General features: G+C 43.1%; 1 protein-coding gene across 1 annotated transcript; it reads left to right on the forward strand.

Annotated features, from left to right (window-relative positions):
• Positions 1-2,691: 2,691 nt before the first annotated feature.
• On the forward strand, positions 2,692-15,528 carry LOC108716563 (epoxide hydrolase 1). Its single transcript, XM_018262775.2, has 9 exons — positions 2,692-2,934; positions 6,380-6,587; positions 9,559-9,739; positions 10,467-10,694; positions 11,788-11,917; positions 12,301-12,515; positions 12,883-12,991; positions 13,946-14,071; positions 14,161-15,528. The coding sequence occupies exons 1-9, from the start codon at positions 2,906-2,908 to the stop codon at positions 14,366-14,368; spliced, it is 1,434 nt and encodes a 477-aa protein (XP_018118264.1). The 5' UTR covers positions 2,692-2,905; the 3' UTR covers positions 14,369-15,528.
• Positions 15,529-16,380: the final 852 nt, after the last annotated feature.

The following is a 16,380-nucleotide window of genomic DNA, read 5'->3' on the forward strand; positions in this document are numbered from 1 at the left end:
AAACAATTGTAACAATTTAAGATAAGCAGGTCTCTTTTGAGGAAACTGTGACTTGCAGATTGAAGGGAAAATCACCTTCATTAGCAATCGATTTGTTGCTGGGCGACTAATCTCCCGAAATAGCAGCATGTTTTTCTGCCAGGGGCACACAGGCAGATTCGCGGAGATTTAGACGCCTGGTGACTAATCACCTCTGCTTCGATTTCCAAAGTCGCCCGTAAGTTTCCTCACGAGAAGGTTGAGGCAGGGTGAACATAGACTGAAGTTCAGCACCCACAGCCCAAAGACATTATGCACAAGTTGGAGTGAACTTGCCCAACCTGCTAGTAAACCCACACTTCGAGCATGTCTTTTAAATGTGGATCTACGAAATGCAAAACCTGCAGGGTAATTGATGTAAGTAGTGGCTTTGCATCCAATGTTACATACTTGACCTATCAGAGTAAAGGTTTCTATAACTGTAATTCCAAATGGATAGTGTACCTATTGGAGTGTAAATGTTGTAAGAAACAATACGTGGGCCGCCCCATCCGGTGCCTAAAAGAATAAGGGAACACATTAGGGTCACCCTAAGTGTATTGGCAGACTACAGGAGGCTCTTTTTGGCAGTGCACCTGGTTTTTATACAACCAAAACTTGCCTCCAAGCCTGGAATTCAAAAATAAGCACCTACTTTGAGGCCACTGGGAGCAACATCCAAGGGGTTGGTGAGCAACATGTTGCTCGCGAGCTACTGGTTGGGGACCACTGCTCTAGGGGCACGCAAGACCTTGGAGTGAAGGCGATTTAGCAGGTAAATTCCCCTGAGAGGAGGTGACATTTTGTGCCCCATGAATCTAAGGGGTTTGATTTAATTCTGGATTTTAGAACTCGATACCAGAATACTGAAAGGTCAAAATACAAGATATGACCGTATGTATTTACATTAATATAGACGACAAGGTATTGATCAGGACAACCAAAACATTAGCATAGATATTTCATAATCAAGGTAATTTGCATCAGCTTACCTTGTATTGTTACTTGTACTTTTAGGGCAGGACTACATGGCCGATTTCGCAGCGATCCGACGCGCTGTGCAAAATCGCAGGGGTCACGTCGGATGTGACGGAAATAAGGTAAATAATTCAATTGTTGCATTGTGTCGCATTGTTGATGCGACGAGACACGACTGTCGGATGCAGACGCTGCACGCTGCGTCTGCATCCGACAATCGTGTCGCATCAACAATGCGACACGATCCGACACTGCCATTACTTACCTTGTTTCCGTCACTTCCGACGTGACCCCTGCGATTTTGCACAGCGCGTTGGATCGCTGCAAAATCGCCCGTGTAGTCCTGCCCTTATATGTAAATAGATCAATATAAATTATGCTCCACCCTGTATTTGGTCCAGAAGAATTTTAACGCATTAAGGTTTGTATAGGCACTTATTTAGCTTAGCCTAACTAACCCAATACTAGTTCCTCCAGAGGTGTATTGCATTGTGTTTTAATCAGTTTAATTGTTTTTAAAGTGGATTAATAAAAAGTATTTTTTATCTAGGGATTCACCCTATTTATTGGGAGAGGAAATATATCAATAGACACTGCAATTTTACGCAACTCCTGAGGGGGTCACTGCTGCATAGCCTATTTAAAGAAGTGACATGTATGAATCTATGCCTATGATTCATACATGTCACATGGAAGTGACATGTATGAAGCCTATGATTTCCAAATAGAAGAGGGGGATGGTGGTTAGCACAGATTTTCCAAATGATATGCGTCCAATTCCTTGCTCTGTACTGCAACTGCTGCAAAAGATCCAAGTATAGGAGAAGGAAGAGGAACTCCAGCAGTATTACTGCAAACAACTTTTTATTTCAGGAAGTGGTAAACACAACATGTTTCGGGTTCAATACCCTTTATCAAGTGATTCACTTGATAAAGGGTATTGAACCCGAAACATGTTGTGTTTACCACTGCCTGGAATAAAAAGTTGTTTGCAGTAAGGGCTCTTACTCACGAGCGGTTGTAGCTGAGTTCCCCTGCGCTCCGTTTTTCGGCATTCAGCCACAGGGGAGCACAGGAATAGACGCAATACATTTTTTCCAATGGGGCTGTACTCACACAGGCGCGTGTAGGCGCCGAAAGCAGGTTGAGACGCAACATTCTGCATGTTTCCTGCGTTCGGCGCCTACATTCTGCATGTTTCCTGCGTCTATTCCTGCGCTCCCCTGCGGCTGAACGCAGAAAAACGGAACGCAGGGGAGCGCAGCTACAACCGCTCGTGAGTAAGAGCCCTAATACTGCTGGAGTTCCTCTTCCTTCTCCTATACTTGGATCTGAAGCCTATGATTAAGGGAGTTGCTCCCGAAATGTGTCAGGTGATGTTGGTCTGTGATCTGTTGAAATAAACTACCATTCGTTTTTTTCGGAGTGCCACTTTATATCTTTTTCTAGCACATCTCTAGTTTAAACCCTTGCACTTCCAAAGTAAAAGTGTTCCGGCATGGCATCTCTCCTGCAGGCACTTACAGGGTTAAGCCAGTCATTCCCCCAGCAGCAGCTCTGATCTGAGATTGGTTCTGCAACTGCTTCTTCTTTACAGACTCAGAACTGTAATGTTTCCCTTTTAAAATTTCCCAGATTTCCTGTTTGGCTTTCATTTGTTTATTTATTTCCCTGCAGAATATGCAGCAGGAACATTCAGAGGAAAAGAACAAGAATCAGAGCAATATCAGCATGTGGTGTGGATAAACTGTCAGAAAGCCAGGCAAGAGCGGGACATACAATAACAGCCACTCCTGCTGCCAGGGAGGAGGGAAAGACAAGCAGAGGGCAGGGAAAAATGGACACACCTCCCTCTCTGGTTCAAAGTGCAGGGAGTTGCTGAGAAAATCACAGGAACAAGATCAGCGACATGTGGAGCCAATTTCTGGGGAACGTCAGGTGATACACTGATATTATGTTGAGGGCACATAATATGGGGGCCCATAGATACATTCACATTGGCAAACGGAGGGAGGGGAGAGCGACGAAGGGGAGGGAGACAGAGGGAAGGGGAGTAAGACTGAGGGGTGCAAACATGGACTAGGGGTAGGCAGAAGACATTTTAGAGGTAGTTGCCCAGTGACCCCTATCATTGCACCCTTGGCAGCTGCCTCTTCTGCCTCCCCCTAGTTCCGGCCCTGATCATAATCATTCAAGGCAGCAATTCAGTTAATGTATTGTTCTGCTGTACATTGCTGTGTGCATAAGTACCGATATGTATACACGCATGTGCTATGTACAGTATATAGCGTTACTTATGCATGTAGCACTTTACAGCAGAAAAAGAAATGAATAGAATAAAGGGGTCAATACCATACCTCCCAACATTTTGGAAGTAAAAAGAGGCGCAGCAATTTTTTTGACCACACCCCTTTCTGTGGCCACACCCCCTAATTACCATGTTTGTTTTACAAAATTTGGCAGGTTATAAAAGTTTGAAAATATTTCTCTTTATCTAAACTGTGTTTTTGTGTCTCAAAATTGTTACAAAGTATCTTATTTGCAACTGTTAGCTGTTCTGGGCTCTCTGCTAAAAGCCAATTAAGTGAGAAACTTTGTTTCTTTTTCTGGCTGTTCAGTGCAGAGAAAAGAGGGACTTTCCAGTACAAATGAGGGACTGCGGGTTGAGCAGTCAAAAGAGGGGCTGTCCCTCCGAAAAATGGACAGTTGGGAGGTATGCAATACAGTAATAGATACAAATCAATACAAAGTACAGTTACGTGAAAGACAAAGAGCTCAGTGTCATTCAGACAAGTGGAAGGCAATCCCTGTCCCATAGAGCTAATAATCTAAGTGGTAGGGTAATTTACAGACACAAATAGGAGGATATTAAGTGCTGCAGGTTACAGTGGGTGACACTGCACTAAGTGGCAGAACTGGGGCAGGTGTTATGTGAGTGCCCCTAGAGGGAGTTTCTGAAGATGAACTCAAGGATGGCATTCCCAATGTAAGAAAGATGGCATTCACAATGTAAGGAGCAGCAGGAGAGAAAGAATTAGGTTAGGGCCACATGGGGGCCAAACTCAGATAGCTGAAATACACTGGCTGATTTCCGCCCTACCATGGGCATTAGCCTCCTATCTCTTCCGCATGTTGGAAGTGACTCAAACTGACTTGGCAGATTTCATTGTGGAACTGTGAGTCTCTGCATTTTTAATGGGGAAGAGAAAAGAGGCTACTCCCGCAGTAGGGCTGAAATCAGCCAGCGTATTTAAGTTATCTCATTGTGACCCTGGCCTTAAGATGAGGAACAGCAGTAATATTGGGGGGTGCAATGGAACAGTTACTCTGAGTATAGTGGAGGAGTTGGCCAGGAATGTATGGAGACACAAGAGAAGAGATAAAGTGACTGTAGTGGGGAGAGATGGGAATTAGGGAGGCCAATTAGTAGCAGGTTATAGTAGCTTAGTCAGGATAGGATGAGAGCACGAATGCGAGGCTTAAGGTCCCCATAGATTTCTCTTGCCGAACGACCAATTTTAGTGAAGTCCTACCAATCCTTCGAAATTATTGTGAAGTTAGTGGGATTCGAACGATCAAACATCTTACGATTTTTCGTCCGACATCTGTCAGGAAATTGATCGGCCAGGTCAAAAAATCTTTGTCGGTCCCAGTACAATCTATCTATGTTTGCAGGGCCAAGCAGGCAGCTCCCCTTTGTTTTCCTGGCAAATTGGTCTTTTTAGTTGATGGACAATTCGTACGATCATACGATCGTTCCGAGATAATCGTGGTCTCACGATGACGATCGGATCTTTTAAAAATCTCAACATCTATGGCCAGATTTAGCTGAGGCAGGTGAAGGATCAGGTTTTGGCAATATTGTTTAAGAAAAGGTTTTCTAGGCAGGAAAAATACTATGTATAATAAGCATCCTAGGCAAAGCCATCATGGGTCCCTGTAGTTCTAAGAGAGCAGGGCCCTACCTCAGAGGGTCCTAATTATTAACTCCCTGGTGAACTGGGCTCCATGGGTGCAAAGCTCTGCCAACATGTAACATAGGGCCCCAGTGTAAAAAACAAAGCACCATGAATGCCCATTGCCCTGATCTTAATTATATCAAAACCCCACCTAATTCCTGCCAGGCCCACCCCGTTCGGGGGATACCTATGGAACTGGCCCATTAACTTTAACAAATAGGAGAAACAAACAAATGAAACTAACCACCATATCCCTGTACACCCCTGATGGCATCCTCAGGCCCGGATTTGTGGAAAGGCCACCTAGGCCCCGGCCTAGGGTGGCAGGATTTTAGGGGGTGGCATGCTGTCCAACTACACCCATATTGGTTCAAAAACACCGGGGATGCACAGGAGATACAAACATTTTTTAAATTTCCCATGCACCAATCCTTATTGCTCTGGTCCAGATGATGAAAAATTGAAAAATAAAGGGGAGGGGACAGGGTGCCGACATCAGTGGCCTAGGGGTGCCCACTATGTAAATCCTGCCCTGGGCATCCTGATTCCTGACAGCAGTTGGCTGGCAGAAAAGATACCTGTACTTTGTTTAAAATTCTTCCCAGACATCATTTTAGGACAGGAAATATACAGTACTTTGTATTTTATTCACCCTGGGCTGGAGCTTACAACAGAAAAGATATTTTGTATAATAATCACAAGACAGCAAGGAAGGTAAGATTCATTGTACCATAATAATTACAGGCAGCAGTACAGGCCAAGGAAGATACTTTGTATAATAATCAGTTTGCCAGAGGCAGCACTAGGTATCAATTGAGGTGATTCAACCAGTTCACATCTTATGGGTTACTTTTCTTGTTTGCACAAAAATCAGTCTCTACTTACTTTGCATGGGGGAGTGTATTTCCTGGTACTCATGTGACTGTCTCTATTTCCTTTGCACAAGGGAGTGTATTTCCTGGTACATGTGTGACTGTCTCTACTTCCTTCGCATGGGATAGGTATATTCTGGTGTTACTGTCTCTACTTCCTTTGGATGGGGGCGTATTTCTTGGTACTTGGTAAATGCCCACTTCCCTTTTAGCAAATCACAGCAGTCCAGTTTTACTTTACGGCACCCACATTTATTATGCTGTTGAAAATAATTTTTTAATGTCACAGTTTGACCCGGGGGGGGGCATTTACAAATACACCAGGGACTTGCTTTGGCACCCTTCTGCAATGGCCCAGCTCTGGTGGATAGGTGCAGTTTCACACCATTCAGCAGAAATTTCACCCATATATAAGTGCAGGAGAATGTTTGGACAATATGAATTCTGCATTGTAGCCATTTTGGAGCACCCACAGGTATCTTTGTAGATGACCCCTTTGATGAAAATCCCAGTTGGGAATATGTAAAAGTAAAATCCTCTCTTTAACCTTAGGCCGGCGGTGCATGAGCACTGGCCGAAAAGTGCCCTGGTACCTGCAGCTCTTGGAGTTGGAGGGGCAGTGGTTTGCTGGATGCTGCTCAGGTCCAGGAAGAAAACCCTTGAAATGGGAGATGGATGGTGGGCACTTGGGGCCCCACAGCAGAGAGAGGACACCAGTGTGAGGGCCTTCACTCTTGAGGTTTCTGACACAGAGATTCAGGTAGGTTATTAGTTCCCTGTGTGCTGCACAAACACGCATCATAATAAGGACCATCTGCTCATTATGGGGATGTTACCAACAAACCATGGGTTGGGGGGTTATTTACTGAGCTAAGAATGTGTCCCCCATGACTGGGTGTGGCTTTTGTCAATAATTACTGCTCAGCACAGACAAGCAGCTATTTCAATGATATTAAACAATGTGGCACATAAATATCACTTTTCACCCCATATGTATATATATATATAGACAAATACAAGAGTCCTCTGCACTCAACCCATTATCAATATACTGTATTTAAGACAGAGACATTTTGTGCCTTAAGCTACTAAAAATGCCTTACCCTTTAAACAAAACAGGGATTGTTTGTCCATATATTGCAATTAACCCGCCTGTTTCCTACCCGCACCTGACCCGGGCCCGCTGCTCCCCTTCATTTATAGACCCGCGCCCACCCCGCCCGAAGTGACATCACAAAAGGGGCGGGGCAGGTGGAAGTCTATAAATTCCGGCGCCGGAAGCAGGCAGTACTAGGTCGCGCATTTTGTCCAGAGGTCGGCGCGAACCTGCAAGACCCGCGGGTCCCGCGGGCCTCGGGTCGGGCCCGCACATCACTAATTGCAATATATTTAAGCTGGCCAACTACGTCAAAGTCATCCCTGGTCTGGCCAGTCTTCCACTCAACTTTCATGTGATTCATTAAGAATTCTATTGCTTCATTATACATTTTACACAGGGACTGAGTTTTACCTGCAACTTACTTGCTGCTTTCAAGGTTAAAGGAACAGTAACACCAAAAAAAATGAAAGTATTTTAAAGTAAATAAAATATCATGCACTGTTGCCCTGCACTGGTAAAACTGATGGTTGCTTCAGAAACACTACTATAGTTCATATAAACAAGCTGTTGTGTAGCAATGGCGGAAATTGAAAAAAGACTATATAGCACAGGTTAAATAGTAGATAACAGATAACACCATTATGTTCTACAGAGCTTATCTGCTGTGTAACCTGCGCCTTTTCTCCTTTGAATGGCTGCCCCATGTCTACGCAGCAGCTTATTTATATAAATAATAGTAGTGTTTATGAAGCAAACACACCAGTTTTACCACTGCAGGGCAACACTGCATTCTATTTTTATTACTTTAATTACACTTTAATTACTTTAATTACACTTTAATTTTTTGATGTTACTGTTCCTTTAAAACACCAAAACTTGGTTGCCCTTTTATTGGCCACCACTGGGATCACCTGACTATAGCTGAGAAGGGTGGGAGCTACGACATTGAGCTGGTCACTGCTCCTGTATAAACTATAATAAACAAGGGAAAGTTGTGCTCACCACTAATTTTTAAAACCATTAAATGGGGGTGTAATGATTTTAAAGAAATATATAAAAATAACACAAGTTTTCTGGTTGTGTGTCCATAGAGAACAGAAAATAATATTCATAAAAAGGGGAATATTTCCCAGTTCCTAGAAGGCTCATCAGCTTCTCACTATATGAGAGGGTGATGGGAAGTCCAAAGCTACAGCCAAACAGAAACTCCCACAGTCCCCTGCTGCCCACATCACAGAAGTTAAAAAGCACAACACAGTATAATCTCAACAGTCATTTCTTACTGTTCACAGACATTTCTAGAAGGGATACATTAACTCCATAGTCATGTGAAGGCTAAATTCCAAAAATAATGCCAACCCTACAACTTTGGGGCTGGGACTCAAGAACTGGAGTGTTAAAGTAATTGCACTGCTGAATGTATATGTTTCTGTGGGGGGCTCTGGGGAGCACCCAAAAAGAGATTACATTTGGGTTAACTGTGCTGAACATAATGATAAATGAACAGTATAACAGCACCACAGAGGTTATTTCCCCTGCCACCATTAGCTTTCTAGACATTGTAGATGCTCAGGCAATGGAAGTGTGATGCACGGGAACTATAAACTCACATCAACGGGAGAGAACAAAATGTATATTCATATTCCCGCAGGTCTGAATATTCCTGAAAATAGGCAGCTCCAAACAAGAGGGGGAAAAAGGCCAACCCCAGGGCTGCTCCCTCCGCAACTAGCCGAACAGTTCCTGTTGTGGAACTCAAACTTACAGCTAATTAAACTGCCACAGAAAATGTAACTTTTATTAATGAGAATATGAAACATTATTATTAACATTTAACAGACTTTTCCAGCTCATGAACAGTAGAACATGGGTCACACTGTAGTCTTTACCGGAGATGAGTCCTCATTAAGTAGAGGAGGAAGGTGAGGGTGTTGTGGAACTACATAAAAAAATAAAGATAGAGGACGCCAGAAGTTCTTAATAACAAAATAACAGAACAGCTTTATTTTCAATTTACTCAGATCCAAATGAGGAGTACCAATAAAAGATTGATCAGTCACAGTCAGAAGCAGCAATGAGACACACTGTGGAGATGGCCTGCCATTAATATTTCTTGCAATATTGGTCCGGATCAGCTACAGCAGAAATAGATCAAGGAGAATATAAGCTGAATCTATTTTCAGTACAGAGGTCCCTTCACTTAGACTCCCAGGGGGAGCTCCCTTCTCCAATCACTCCTGGTTGGAGCACAGCCTGCTCTTTATAGCTATTCCTCACTATCTCTCACTTTCCTGACCCAGGGGGTTCTGTAACTGACTTTACCTCATTCACAAGGTCCCTGTTCCCCAGCTTTCACTTGAAGGGCTATTCCTTTTTCCTGGGCCTTGTTGCAACTTGAGATTGTTGAAATATTTCTGTTAAAAGTAACTTTAATGTCTCACTCTAGCCCTACACACTTACCCTCACCCAGAATGCTACTGCCCAGCTGGTGCATATTCTCACACATTCCCCCCTTTCTATATAGATTATTTTGGTGTGTAAAAATAGTCAATAACCAGGTTTATTCCAACTGACCCCAGCAGATATGATGAAGCTCTGTCATGTGTGACTTTTTGGTCTTCTCTTGTCTCAGGATCTGTACCAGCGCTTGGACCGCACTCGCTTCATCTCACCTCTAGAGGATTCCCAGTTTCACTACGGATTTAATTCCATTCACCTCAAACGTGTTGTCTCCTACTGGAGGAATTCATTTGAGTGGCACAAGCAAGTGGAGCTCATCAATAAATATCCTCATTACAAAACAACTATAGAAGGCAAGTTCTCTGATAGGGTCACTATTAGAGCACGCGCCAGCCTGTCCAACTGGAGGTCCATGGGTTTCATATGTTTCCCAACCCACCACGATCTCCATAGACCTCTTTACAATAATATTATGATTGTTGTTTTATAATCCAGCTCTCTATATGGAATATTGACTTAATGGACCACAGTACTGGTAGGACCACCTAGAAGATGATTAGGTGTTTCTAGAACATGAGCAGAGCTACCTACAGCATAAAAGTGCCACTTACTGCCATTACCGATGTTAAACTGCTCAGGGAAACCTGTAGTATGAAGTTTGCTTCTCCCTGTTATACTGATTGCTCCTCTTCCTTATACTGCAATACCTACAGCATGACGTGTGCTCTTTACTGTTGCACTCTTCTCTAAGCAGAAAGATCGAAAACATAAATAGTTAGGGTTGATGTCGTGCTGAGCCCACTTATCCTGTTTGACAATTATAGAGCATAAAATATTTGTTCTGCTCCTCTCCATCAACCTTATATTGACTGTTCTTTAGATAAAAATCCGTAAAACACAAAATAAGCCCCTCCCTATTGTATGAACCTGCACCCGGTCACTTTGGGGCACCTACAGTACAGCAGTTCCCCAGGCATTTATATCATGTCACTGGCAGAAGCAGGGGCTACAGCAGATATTATGCCAGTGGCCAATGAGATGAAACTAAAGAAATGTCTTATAAATGTTTTTTATTTCTAGGGCTGGAGGTGCACTTTATACGTGTGAAACCAGCGCACCTCCCACCAGGACAGAAAGCTCGGCCTCTACTCATGGTTCACGGCTGGCCGGGCTCCTTCTACGAGTTTTATCGTATCATTCCCCTTCTGACAGAACCATCTAAATATGGTCTGAACCCAAACCTTGCCTTTGAGATCATCTGTCCATCCATCCCCGGATATGGCTTCTCTGAGGCACCACATAAGAAGGGTAAGGGAGTGTGTTGTGTCATGGTGGCTTGTGGGTAATATTAAATAGTTAGAAAATATAATCTGGCAGGTTCTGGAGTCAATGAGGCTGAGCAAGTTATCGTATAGTTCTTGGGATCTTTGTGCTAAATATCAAAATGTCTGCACTTTATTCCAGATCCTGGGGTTTGTAAAGAGAAGAAGCTCAGTGTCTGACATACATAGCTCATACACAACCAATAGTCAGGGTTGCCTCAAGGGTGTCCAAATAGGGACAACTTGGACTTCTGCAACTTACAGACAGTAGGGCTTGATGGAGACATTAAGGCAAGACAGAGACTGGAGGGCAAAATGGTGACAGTAGGGCAAGACAGAGATTGTAAGGCAAAATGAAGACAGTAGGGCAAGACAGATACAGTAGGGCAAGATGGAGACAGTAGAGCAAGATCGGAACAGTAAAGCAAGATGGAGACAGCAGGGCAAGATGGAGACAGCAGGGCAAGATGGAGACGGTAGGGCAAAATGGAGACAGTAGGATAAGATGGAGACAGTAGGACAACACCAGATAATAACAAGTGGCATGACCTAGTTGGCATCCACACCCTGGGGTTTGTAAAGAGAAGATGCTCAGTGTCTGACATACATAGCCCATACACAGCCAATGGTCAGGGTTGCCTCAAGGGTGTCCAAATAGGAACAACTTGGACTACTGCAACTTACAGACAGTAGGGCTTGATGGAGATATTAAGGCAAAATGGAGACAGTAGGGGAAGATAGAGACAGTAGGACAAGATGGGGAAAGTAGGGCAAAATGGAGACAGTAGGGGAAGATAGAGACAGTAGGACAAGATGGGGAAAGTAGGGCAAAATGGAGACAGTAGGGGAAGATAGAGACAGTAGGCAACAAGCAGACAATAAGAAGTGAACTGACCTAGTTAGCATTGTTGGTACACACAAAATATACAGTGATCATGTAGTAAACTCTCTGACCCCCCCCCAAAGTCAGTTTTACCCAGGTTCCACACAATAAGTCACACTAATTCTGAGGTTAATTTTGCAATGCTCCCACCGCATTATTTACCCTAAACAGAACCATTTCCTTTCATGTTATTCAGGGTTTAATGGGGTGGCAGCGGCTCGGATTTTCTATAAACTGATGCTGAGGCTGGGATTTGGGGAATTCTACCTGCAGGGAGGAGACTGGGGCAGCCTCATCACTACATTATTGGCACAGATGAAACCAGAGTAAGTGACTTCATGCAACTACCAGGGCATTTGTGTTATAATGGCAGAGGAATGGATTGTTGCAAATGTATATGTTGGTGTGCTATAATACAGGTTAATAGTGATATTAAAAGCAGCAGTAATGGCCCTTAATTATGTCAGGGGTAATATTTTGCTGTAATGACCGGGATAATAGTGCATCATAATGGCAAGGGTAACAGGGTGTTGGGAGAAATGTCCTTTATGTAATGTGTATGGAGTTTACCCAGTGGTGTCACTAACTAGGATATCACACGTGTGTTATTACACTTGGGGATAAAGCCTATATATACATTGGCGGGGGTTTGTTTCTTGCTAGATGGAGCTCAGAGCTTTGAGGTTCAGATGTTCAAATCCTTTTTCAGATGTGTGACAGGTCTCCATTTGAATATGGCCTTTGTACCCAAGGGGGGCTTTGGTCAGACCATATCTCTGCTCCTGGGAAGATATGTACCTTGGCTGGTGGGCATGACGCGGGAAGATGTCAATCGCTTATATCCATATTTTGAGAAGAACGTCTACGCGTTGCTGAGGGAGTCTGGCTACATGCACATCCAGGCCACCAAGCCCGACTCTGTAGGTGAGAAATCTGCTAGATTGGCTTGTGGGCTTGTGCCAGCTCCATGGGTATTTGTATTTCTCAGCCTGTCTAATCCTTGTGGGCCCCACCCAGAGTCTTGTGTCTGGCGGTCAGTAGAACTAATGGGGTAGTAAAAATGAGTGGGGACTCCAAGCTTGTTCCTCTACAATAATAACAGGTTCTCAATGGCTTTGTGTCTATGATTCTTACAGCTTTCTTAAAGAATGTGATCCAATACCACAACCAAATATCATCTAATCCCATACATACATTTTTTTCTTTTGGCGTCTGCATTTTTCCCCCCACTAACCTGAATTTTGATAAATCTGCCCCTAAGTGACCTTCCATATTCTCTGATTCCTTTTAGGCTCTGCTCTCAATGACTCTCCCGCCGGCCTGGCTGCCTACATTCTAGAGAAGTTCTCAACATGGACAGACCCAGAGTTCCGTAAACTTGAGGACGGTGGCCTTGAAAGGTCAGATTTGTTATTCCTGGAGGTGCTTCTCTGCAATGTGTGGTGTCACTTTTTTGGTAGTTTGTAGTGTAGCCCCACCCTAAAGCACAATGAGAGGATCATTCTAGGCAGGGAAGAAGATCAGGAGATTTATAATTGTACCTGCAGAGACAGAGGAGGAGTCTGTAGCCCCACCCTACATTACACTGGTGATGGATCACTTAAAAGAACAGTAACACCAAAAAAGATTAAAATGCATTAAAGTAATTTTAATTATAATAATGAACTGTGTGCCTGCACTAGTGCAACTGGTGTGTTTGCTTCAGAAACAGTACTACAGCATAAATAAACTGCTGTGTAGCCATTGGGACAGCGATTCAAAGCTCAGGTTACACAGCAGATAACAGACGCACACTGTAAAATACCATTGTATTATATTACAGAGCTTATCTGTTATCAGCTAAGTAACCTGTGCCTTTTCTCCTTTTTCAGGTTGAATGGGTACCCCCATGACTACACAGCAGCCTATTCTTATAAAGATAGTAGTCTTTCTAAAGCAAACACGTAACTTTTACTAAAGCAGGGCAACGGTACTGGATACTTAAATTACTTTATAATGCTTTCATTTTTTGGTGTTACTGTTCCTTTAAGGAAAGGAAGGGAAGGCAATAAGGAAATGAATTACTGTTTCTGCAGAAACGCGGGAGGGGAGAAGTCCGTAAATGTTTCTATTCAACTTAGGTGCGGGGGTCTGTAGCCCCACCCTATAGCAGCACACAGTGATGGGATGACTTCTGGCAGGATAGTTAATCAGTGGGCATGTTACTGTATTAGGCCAGAATAGTAGGGTGGAGTCTATAGCCCCACTATAGAGTGCAAAATGATGGTATGGTTAGAGAACATAAAAATACAGAATATTGCTCCCCAAACCAAAATTTGGAACCTTGGGACTGAGATTTGTTGTTTGTGGTGCAGGAAATACTCCCTGGATGACCTTCTCACTAACATCATGATCTACTGGCTCTCAGGCTCCATCACCTCCTCTATGAGGTTCTACAAGGAGAACTTCACCCGAGACTTCCTCTACTCTCCAGCCAATACGTAAGGACCCCATGGGAAACAGTATAAGTATATTCTTATCTGATGTACCTGTACCAGTATTGGAACTTATTGGTTTCCTTGCATTACAGGATGGCTGTGCGTGTCCCCACAGGTATTGCTTCTTTCCCCTGTGAGCTGATGCACGTCCCACGCTCGTGGGCTAAGGGGAAGTTCAGAAACATTAGCAGCTACACATACATGCCACGCGGGGGGCATTTTGCAGCGCTGGAGGAGCCTGAGCTTCTTGCACGAGATATTCAGCACTTTGTGTTCAGGGTGGAGAAATTGGGGCAATAAGCTGTAATCGACACAGGTATGGGACCTGTTCTCCAAAAAACTCAGATAAGGGATCTTTCTGCAATTTGGATCACCATACATCTACTAAAAAATCATTTAAATATTCAACTAGGGATGCACTGAATCCGGTATTTGGCCAAGAATTGGCTTTTACAGTAGGATTTGGATTCAGCCAAATCCAAGTGATTGACTGTACCGAATCCAAAAAAATCACGTAAATTTTCATCACACAAACAAGGAAGTCAAAAATGTTTTAGTTGCGTGGCACAAGCGGTTCTCTTTCCCCTTTATTTCCCTAATTTACATATGCAAATTAGGGTCTGGATTCAGTTCAGTATTCACAAAGTATTCGAAATGCATGGGCTATCTATTTAGCCAGTTTTTATTTTCATACTGAACAATTCTTTTCAACCCAATAGGATTGTTTCACATCCAATATAAATTAATTATTTCTTAGCTTGGATCAAGTACAAGCTACTGTACTTGATCCAAACTAAGAAATTATTAATTGGATGTGAAAAGGAAATCACTTTTTAAAATTTTAATTATTTGATTAAAAAGGAGTCTATGGGAGATTGCCTTCCTGTAATTCTGAGCTTTCTGAATAACGGGTTCCTGGATAACGTATCCTATACCTGTACTGTATATTCCTGTCAAATAAGCCCTGACTGCCTAAAGCTGGCCTTACACATTAAGATTTTATTCCTTGTACAATGAGCATTTGGATGGCGATTGTTCATTGTTTTTTGTAAAACTAACCATTCACATTTAAACTGTAGGATTAAAGTAAGAAAAAGAATTCAGACAATGTTGTGGCCATTAATAGACAGACAGCAATCATACGTAAGTTATGTCCTAGAGATAGTAGTGGCAATCACCCCATGATATTGTCAGATAGGCAATACATGCAGAGATAATATCGTTATCCGACAGAAATCATCTACCCTGTTCGATCCACCAACGACTGATTGGCATGGTTTGAAAATTGTCGGAATGATTATTTGGGGCCCATGCATGGTCCGAAAAGCGTATGTAAAGTATGATTATATCTGCCAGCTTTACCCTAAGCTGCTTCATCTGCGCGCAACGTATTGGCGGCAGCTTTGGCTCCAATATCATTTGGTTATTTTATTCAAATAAAGTGACAATGTTTTGCCTAATGACTGGCAGTCAGTCCATAGTGGCTGGAAAAATACTGTTTGTACTAATCTACCATAGAAGCCAATCAAGACTGGCACACCTATAGGCAGTATTCTTATTTAAGGGATGGCACAGGTAGGGGGCATATCCTAATTTAATCCCCACCCATAGCTGGCACACCTCTGGGCAGTATTTTTGTTAGCCCTACCCAAAGCTACCTCGGCTATTGGGCTAAGCACACAGAGGGCTGGCACAGCTATGGGGTGAGTCCTATTTCACCCCCTTCCCAGGGTTATATAGTTAATTTAGGTTGAAAAAAAAAAAAAAAACTCTCCAGACGGGGCCCACCACTTATAATTACTTTCCCTGCTGGTTAGAACGAGAAGTTATCTGTTTTTTTAATTACCCATTTTGCGGATCTGCAGTTTGCACCCCTTGGACATGCCTCGTGATAAACACTGTTTGTGCAGAGCCATAATTAATAGTTACTGGTACCTTTACCCTTATGACTCAATTCTAGTATCCCAACACCTTGCTTCCATCCAAAGCAGTCAATCCGTAAATCCGATGTGTAAGTGTGCATACTATAAATTGAAGAAATTCTGCTGCAAAAGGAGCCTTTATTCACAAACACAACATTTTTTCGAGCTTACTTGCTCTTTATCAAGCAAGGAAGCTCTAAACATGTTGTGTTTGTAAATAAAGGCTCCTTTTGCAGCTGAATATCTGCGCTTTATTGTATCCACACCTACACATTATTATTGGTCACCTGCTTAAATAAGTCTCTGACTCCCCTCCCGAAATTTAGGTCACTCACAACAACCATGAGCTCCTGAGTAAGGATGTAGCAATGAAGTGGACGTTTGTGCTGA

The sequence above is a fragment of the Xenopus laevis genome, chromosome 5L, assembly GCF_017654675.1.
Source record: "Xenopus laevis strain J_2021 chromosome 5L, Xenopus_laevis_v10.1, whole genome shotgun sequence".
In the NCBI taxonomy this organism is placed as follows: Eukaryota; Metazoa; Chordata; class Amphibia; order Anura; family Pipidae; genus Xenopus; species Xenopus laevis.